The 8,174-nt window shown below is 45.0% G+C and overlaps 2 protein-coding genes across 2 annotated transcripts; both read left to right on the forward strand.

Annotated features, from left to right (window-relative positions):
- The first annotated feature begins 919 nt into the window (after window positions 1-919).
- LOC107107008 (olfactory receptor 1086-like) lies at window positions 920-1,873 on the forward strand. The gene has a single exon (XM_015407220.1). The coding sequence runs from the start codon at window positions 920-922 to the stop codon at window positions 1,871-1,873; it is 954 nt and encodes a 317-aa protein (XP_015262706.1).
- A 161-nt stretch (window positions 1,874-2,034) lies between these two features.
- Window positions 2,035-5,921, forward strand: LOC107107009 (putative gustatory receptor clone PTE03). The gene is given in 3 exon segments (XM_015407222.1): window positions 2,035-2,042; window positions 4,724-5,413; window positions 5,837-5,921. Coding segments are annotated over 3 exon segments (783 nt in total).
- Window positions 5,922-8,174: the final 2,253 nt, after the last annotated feature.

The raw sequence follows: 8,174 nt of genomic DNA on the forward strand, positions 1-8,174 counted from the left end.
CAAACAATATCATAATTCCCCTATATAAATCAATGGTGTGACCTCATTTGGAATACTGTGTGCAGTTCTGGTCACCACACCTTAAAAGGGATATTATAGCTTTGGAAAAAGTGCAGAAAAGGGCAACTCGAATGATAAAAGGGTTGGAACACTTTCCCTATGAAGAAACGTTAAAGCGCTTAGGGCTCTTTAGCTTGGAGAAACGACGACTGAGGGGTGACATGATTGAGGTTTATAAGATTATGCATGGGATAGAGCACATAGAGAAAGAGGTACTTTTCTCCCTTTCTCACAATATAAGAACTCGTGGGCACTCAATGAAATTGCTGAGCGGTTCGGTTAGAACGGATAAAAGGAAGTCCTTCTTCACCCAAAGAGTGATTACCACATGGAATTCACTACCACAGGAAGTGGTGGTGGCTACAAACATGGACGGCTTCAAGAGGGAATTAGATAAGTATATGGAGCAGAGGTCCATCAGTGGCTATTAGCCACAAGTTATAGATAGGAACTCACAGGCTGGGGCAAGTGATGCTTGGGGGGGAGGCACAGTTGGAGGGCTTCTGGAGTTCTGGCCCAGCTAGTGGACCTCCTGATGGCATCTGGTATTTTTGGCCACTGTGTGACAGAGTGTTGGACTTCGCCACACCATGAGCAATTTTGTAGATCTCTATCACGTCACTCCTCCATTGCCTTATTTCTAAACTAAGAAACCCTAGATGCTTCTCTCTATAAAAAGCCAAAATAGTCCCAAGAAAGCTCATTCTGTAACAGAGACATAGTTCTACATGGAATTACACACACACACACACACAACACACACACACACACACACAGAGAGTTATAAGTCCTGCCTTTGCCTGTACTAATTTCTGTTCCTTCCTGGCCCTTTTCCTTCCAGATCGCCACTGTGGAGCCAATGGCAGGTGGTAACCAGACACAAGTGTTGGAATTCATCTTCCTTGGTTTCTCTGGTATCCCAAGGGGCCATGCCCTCCTATTCCTGGTCTTCTTAGCAATCTACCTGGTTACCATAATTGGGAACACCACGATACTCACCCTGATCCAGCTGGACTCCCGCCTTCACACCCCCATGTACTATTTCCTCAGCCACCTGTCCTGCTTGGATGTTTGCTACTCGTCCGTCACTGTCCCCAAGATCCTGGCAAACTTTGTGAGCCAGAACCCAGCCATTTCATACAACCAGTGCATGGCCCAGATGTTCTTTCTGATGACGTTTGCAGGAACGGAGTCCGCCTTGCTGGCCGTCATGGCCTATGACCGCTATGCTGCCATTTGCCAACCACTGCACTATGGGAACCTCATGAGCAGCCAGGTCCGTGTCCCTCTGGCCATTTTTTCGTGGCTCTGGGGCTTACTGAACTCAGCCATTCACACAGCCCTAACCACCACTGTGTCCTTCTGTGGGGCCAACCAGATCGACCACATATTCTGCGATGTTCCTCCGCTCCTCAAAATCGCCTGCAGCGACACATACGTCAATGAGATGGCCCTTCACACAGCCAGCATCTTTGTGGGCTTCAGTCCATTCCTCCTTGTTGTTGTCTCGTACGTCTACATCCTGTCCGCCATCTTGCGGATTCGCACCAACACTGGCCGGCGTAAGGCCTTTTCCACATGTGCTTCCCATGTGGTGGTGGTACTAATCTACTATGGGATGTCCAATGTGAACTACAACCGCCCCAGTGCCGGCTACTCCTTGGAGATCGACACCCTGATCTCCACACTCTATTGTGTCGTCACACCCATGCTGAACCCTCTCATTTACAGCTTCCGCAACAAGGAGGTGAAGAAGGCCTTGTGGAAGGTGCTAGGGTTGCAGAGTAAGGAATACACTTCCCCAGCCAAATAATGAGCCCAATGGGGAGGGCGGGGTATAAATGTGAAAAATAAAATAAATAAATAAATGAGAGGAAAGAAACACCAAGATCCCAGGCCACACTAACATCTAGTTTCCCACCTTCCTCTTCCCTCTGTCTGTGGATTGCTCAGCTGCTGTGCCCCACAGGAAGAATGGCTATGTACAGATCTGGCACTACAGCTCAGGCAGAAGTCTTAACTTCCAGATATTCCTGTCTGGGCATTAACTCTGCAGGAACCCAACAGCTTTGATTCTTGTGAAGTTCTGTAGTCAAGAGCCAGGCAGGAAACACAGAAGCCAACTCGAATAAACGTGAAATATCCAGTTTTCATTTTTTTAATTTATTTTATTGGATTTGTAGCCCTCCCTCCCCTGCACAGCAAAGCTCAGAGAAGGTGACAACAGTGTCAAAACAGTAAGACAATACTTATAGACAATAATTGTTATTGTTTTAATCCGGCACACAGTGCCCTTGTTAGCCGCCCTGAGCCTTCGGGGTAGGGCGGGATATAAATGTAAATATAAATATAAATAAATATAAATAAATATAAATAAATACATAAATTAGGTATTAAAACAATTTCCAGCATACTCTTAATGTCAAACAGATGGCAGCCTCCAAGACTCCGAGTGAAGGGTGGGGTATAAATCTCTCCTCCTCCTTCTCTTTCCCCTCTCCAGCGAGGCCCTCCTCACCTCCTCTGCTCTCATGCAACTACGCCTCCAGAAGGGAGCAGTTCACATGCAGGCAGTCTCTCTTCAGGTGTCACCACAGCCCACAGTAATAGCATAGGACTCCGGGCCCCCATTCCTCTCCAGGAGTCCCAGCCAACAGGCATATCCCATCCCTTCAAGGTGGCTTTGCAGGCAGGTGTTCTGGGACCAGGGGTGATAACCCCCATGTGGTGGCTGGAGATTTCCTAGGATGACAACTGATCTCCAGGAGACAGAGATGAGTTCCCCTGGAGGAAATGGCTGCTTTGTTTTTTTTAATGCCCCCCCAGAGGGGATTTTTATTGCATTTTTTAATATATTACAAACTACAATGAAAAAATAGGGACAGGGACTACATCTATGGAGAAATAAAAAGTAACCACTAATAACTAAAACCCCAAGAATGGGAGCTCATAACATCAGCTTGTAAAAGTATTAATCTAACATTGCTAAAATTACATTGAACATAGTCGATTATGCAAAATTATTTTTCTTGTTATCTATGGATTTAACTGTTTAAAGAAAACCTCAAGAGCATCTTCTATAATAAAAAGTTTAAGGCACAATTCAGAGTCCTTCAGCCTTTACTTTGTTTTATTTTTTCTAATCCTCAGCTGGTATGCTTGTTTGGGGGCGACCGCCCCTTTGTCAGAAGCAGAGTCCTCATTGGAAGACCCTGAGTCCAATTCGCCACTAGATTTGCTGTCCTCTTCTCCCTTAGCGTCCTCAGCTGTCTCTCCCAGTTGCAATCTCAGAAATTCAAGCGCTTTGTAGACGGAGTCAATCTTTTCTTTTTTATCGTGTAATTTGAAAGTGACACATTCTGGAATTAACCATCTGTAGGCAATGTTGTTTGTAGAAAAAGCGCCAAGTCTTTATACTTCTTCCTCTTTTGTCTTATTTCAAATGGTATGTCTTTAAGAATCCTGATGGTGTTGTCTCTGATTTTCAAGGGTGTTCCCGTAGTTGCTTTTAGGATTAAATCCCTCACATGTTTCTTCGAGAATCTACTATCTCCCCAGGCAGATTATTTTTTAAAATGTAAACAGAATAGGCCTTATAGACCACATCCATTTCGCTTGTAAGATATTCCGCTTTCAAATCTGTAACTGGGTCTAATGCTTCACTCAGCAGTTGCTTTAGATTCTCATCTTTTACCTCAGGGACCCCTTGAAATCTGAGGATCAAATTTGCTTTCTCCATTTGTAATTGTAGAAGTTGAGATTTGTCCAAAGCTTGCTTTTTCCCCAGCATTTTCACCTTTTTCTTAACTTTTTTTATTGTTAGCGTCTATTTCCTTAACTTTCTCAGCTGTTTGCTCTGTCTTCTTTTGAGCTGTTGATTGACATTAGTCATCTGTTCCAGCAGAGAGCGCAAGGAATCTGCCAACAGTTTAGAGAACTCAGTGGTCTCTTCCGGTTGGGGGCTCATGCTCCTCACTAGTTTAGTTTTTGCTAGTATGTCTCTATCCGGCTTCTTCCCCGCCATCTTTATGGATTGTTTACTTTTAGAAAAAGTTGCTAAAGCCTCTGAAAATTGCCCATATGCTTATCCACGCACTGGTAAGTCTCCTAAAAAAGATTTCAATGCTTTTGCCTTCGCTCCCCCCCTGTTAAATCGCTTTTTCATTTGTGTTCTTATGTGTCTATCTACTGCCGGCTTCACAGGGCGCTCTGGTCCTCTGAGAGGGGAGAAAAGGTTCTGTGTCTCACTACCTTCACCACACCATGAGCAATTTTATAGAGCTCTATCACGACACCCCTCCATCCATTGACTTTTTTCTAAATTAAGAAACCCTAGATGCTTCTCACTATAAAAGTCAAAATAGTCCCAAGAAAGCTCATTCTGAACCAGAAACACAGTTCTGCATGGAATTACACACACACACACACACACACAGGTATAAGCACAGTTTTCACCCATGTTAATTTCTGCTCCTTCCTGGCCCTTTCCTTCCAGATGGCCACTGTGGAGCCCATGGCAGGTGGTAATGAAACGCAGGTGATGGAATTCATCTTCCTCGGTTTCTCTGGTATCCCAAGGGGCCACGCCTTCCTATTCCTGGTCTTCTTAGCAATCTACTTGGCTACCATAATTGGGAACACCACGATACTCACCCTGATCCAGCTGGACTCCCACCTTCACACCCCCATGTACTATTTCCTGCTTGGACATTTGCAACTTATCTGTCACTGTCCCCAAGTTCCTGGCAAACTCCTTGAGCCAGAAACCAGCCATTTCATACAACCAGTGCATGGCCCAGATGTTCTTCCTGATGATGTTTGCAGGATCAGAGAGTGCCTTGCTGGCCATCATGGCCTATGACTGCTATGCTGCCATTTGCCAACCACTGCACTACGGGAATCTCACGAGCAGCCAGGTCCGTGTCCCTCTGGCCATTTTTTCATGGCTCTGGGGCTTAGTGGACTCAGCCATTCACACTGCCCTGACTACTGATCTGTCCTTCTGTGGGGCCAACCAGATTGACCACATATTCTGTGATGTTCCACCACTCCTCAAAATTGCCTGCAGCGACACCTACGTCAATGAGATGGCCCTTCACACAGCCAGCATCTTATTGGGCTTGAGTCCATTCCTGCGTGTCGTCGTCTCTTACGTCTACATCCTGTCTGCCATCTTGCGGATTCGCTCTAACACTGGCCGGCGCAAGGCCTTTTCCACGTGTGGTTCCCACGTGGCAGTGGTAGTAATCCACTAAGGGATGGGCAATGTGAACTACAACCACACCAGTGCTGGCTACTCCTTGGAGATCGACACCCTGATCTCCACACTCTATTATTGTGTCGTCACACCAGGGCTATTTTTGGGCAGGAACGCACAGGAACGGAGTTCCAGCTGGCTCCCGAGTTGGCCACGCCCAGCAGGAACTCATAAGCATAATAGGCCACACCCAACAGCAGGAACTCATTAGGATTGGCTACATTAGGGGTGTGTGGCCTAACATGCAAAGTAGTTCCTGCTACAAAAAAGCCCTGGGTTTTGACAACAAACAAGGTAAGCAGAATAACAAGCAAAAGGTGGGTGTGGCTGGATGAGCACACTTCTGGTAAAATGGGGGTGCGGCCCAATGTGCTAATGAGCTGTGCTGTCAGGGGTGTGGCCCAATATGCTAATGAGTTCCTGCTGTTGGGTGTGGCCTATTATGCTAACGAGTTCCTGCTGGGCTTTTTCTACAAAAAGAGCTCTAGTCACACCCATGCTGAACCCTCTCATCTACAGCTTCCGCAACAAGGAGATGAAGAAGGCCTTGTGGAAGGTGCTGGGGCTGCAGAGTAAGGAATACACTTCCCCAGCCAAGCAGTGAGAGGAAAGCAACACCAAGATCCCAGGCCACACTAACATCCAGGTTCCCACCGTCCCCCTCCCTCCGTCTCCAGGTTACTCAGCTGCTGTGCCCCACAGGAGGAATGGCCACATACCGATCCTTCACTATACCTCAGGCAGAATTCTTATCTTCCAGATCTGCCTGTCTGGGCACATTAACTCTGCAAGAACCCAAGGAGAAGGTGGACTTGGAGATGAAGAAAGGCTGAAATGTGTTGGGCCCTTTGGTTAATATACACGTGTAACCATTATTGTGTTCCTCTGTTATTAGATGTGCAACTTCATTCTGTTGCTGTATACTATGATCTGAGTTTTCCATGGTACCTTGTGTATGTTATTTTTATGTGCGCTGTGTAATAAACAGTTATATTTTATTTTATTTTCTAGTTGCTTTGGTTCCTGACTTGATTTTCAGGTTCTTCCCCCCCCCCTTTTGTCTTTCTCTAGTATTAACTGGGGAATTTGTTGTAACTGACATTGTGGCACACAAAAATTGGTTTGAGAGACACAGAAGCCAACTTGAGTAAAGCTGAAATCTCCAGCTTAAAAAAATATATATATTAATTTTATTGCATTTGTAGCCCTCCCTCCCCTGCACAGCAGGGCTCGGGGCAGGTAACAGCATTAAAACAGTGGAGTGCCACAAGGGGCAGTGCTCTCCCTGATTCTTTTTTTTATTATTAATAGCTTTATTCCCTCTCCTAAAGAGGAGAGAGATTTCGCTTAAAGTCAAGAAAGGGGGAGGGTGTATAGATGGATAAAGAAAAGAGTGAGTGGTGTTAGTATATTAGTATATTAATCTTTTCATGTTAAGAATTAGAGTCAATCACTGCTTCTGTAGTCCGGCGTTCTTTTCTTCTTCCGTCTCTGTTAACCAGGCAATTAGTATGTTAGTAGTGTCCTTCTGGGGGTTAGTTTCTTTTTCAAAGTGTAATCCAAAAAATAGAAAAGTTTCTAGAGTCTGGGGTCTTTGCTTTTCTTGTCTCTTAGATTATACTTCAAGGCAGTCGCTCCTTTGGGTTCCTCGTCCCTCAGCTCTCCCTCCGAGCTACTGTCTTCTACATCCAGTCCTGTCATCCACTTGGCCAATTCTGCCTCTTCTTCTTTACTGGCGTGTCTTTCTAGAAAATCTTGAGCCTTAAAGATAGAGTCGATCTTTTCTCTCTTTTCCTTGAACTTGAAAGTCAGTCCTTCGGGCACCAGCCATTTGTAGTTTGTTTGATGGTTTTGTAGAAATCTGGTCAGTCCTTTATATTCTTTTCTTTTCATTCTTATTTCAAATGGAACATCTTTTAGAGTTCTTATCAGCTGATCTCCGATTTTCAGGGGTGTAACTGATGTTGCCTTTAAGATCTGATCTCTGAGACGTTGCTTTGTAAATTTTACAACCACTTCTGCTGGCAACTTATTTTTCCTTGTATAATTGGAATAGGCCCTATAGACCACATCCATTTCTTCTTTTATTTTTCCCACTTCGTTGCCAGTTAGTGGAGCCAAGACTGTCGCTAGTATGTCTCTTAGATCCTCTCCAACTTCTTCCTTCAATCCCTGGAACCGGAGAGTTAAGTTTGCTTTTTCCATTTGAAGCATTAATAATTTCTTGTCTTGTTTTTCCTGATATTTTTCAACTTTAATGACCTTCTTCTTAACCTTTTGTACTTCTTCGGCTGATGTCAGACATGTCTTTGCGATGTCATCTACCTTTTCAGCTGTATCTATCATTTTTTTCTGTTGTAAAGTATAGGCACATTCCATAGAATCAAGTTTCTGGTTAATCTTTTGCAGTTCTTCCAGCAGATGGCACGCAAGAGCACCTTCTTGCTGATTGACAGCAGATCCAGCAAGGGAAGGGCTTGGGCAGGAAGTCCCTCCCGTCTTCTTCACCAGCTTTTCTTATACTTTTTTAGTCCCTGCCATGCTTCAGTTTTGTTTACACTTAAAAAGTTCATGCCGTGGCATTCAAGGAAGCTTCCCTCCTCTCCGCTTTTTTCTCCCTCCCAGCAAGGTAAACCGTTCAAGTGTTTTTTCGCTCCCCCCCTCTTTATTTTAAAAGTCTCTTTTTAATACGGAGGTGGTAGATCCCTCCTCCCTTTCGCTTCTTGGGGGGGTGAGGCTTTCTTTTAAAAACCACCGCTTAAATCTCGAACGCCAGCTTACAGTTTGTCGCTTGCTTCTTTTCTCTGACTCGATTCATCCGCTCCACCACTCCGCTTTCCCAGCGGCTTTGCTGTTC

This window comes from Gekko japonicus, unplaced genomic scaffold (assembly GCF_001447785.1).
Source record: "Gekko japonicus isolate JY-2015 unplaced genomic scaffold, Gekko_japonicus_V1.1 scaffold7329, whole genome shotgun sequence".
In the NCBI taxonomy this organism is placed as follows: Eukaryota; Metazoa; Chordata; class Lepidosauria; order Squamata; family Gekkonidae; genus Gekko; species Gekko japonicus.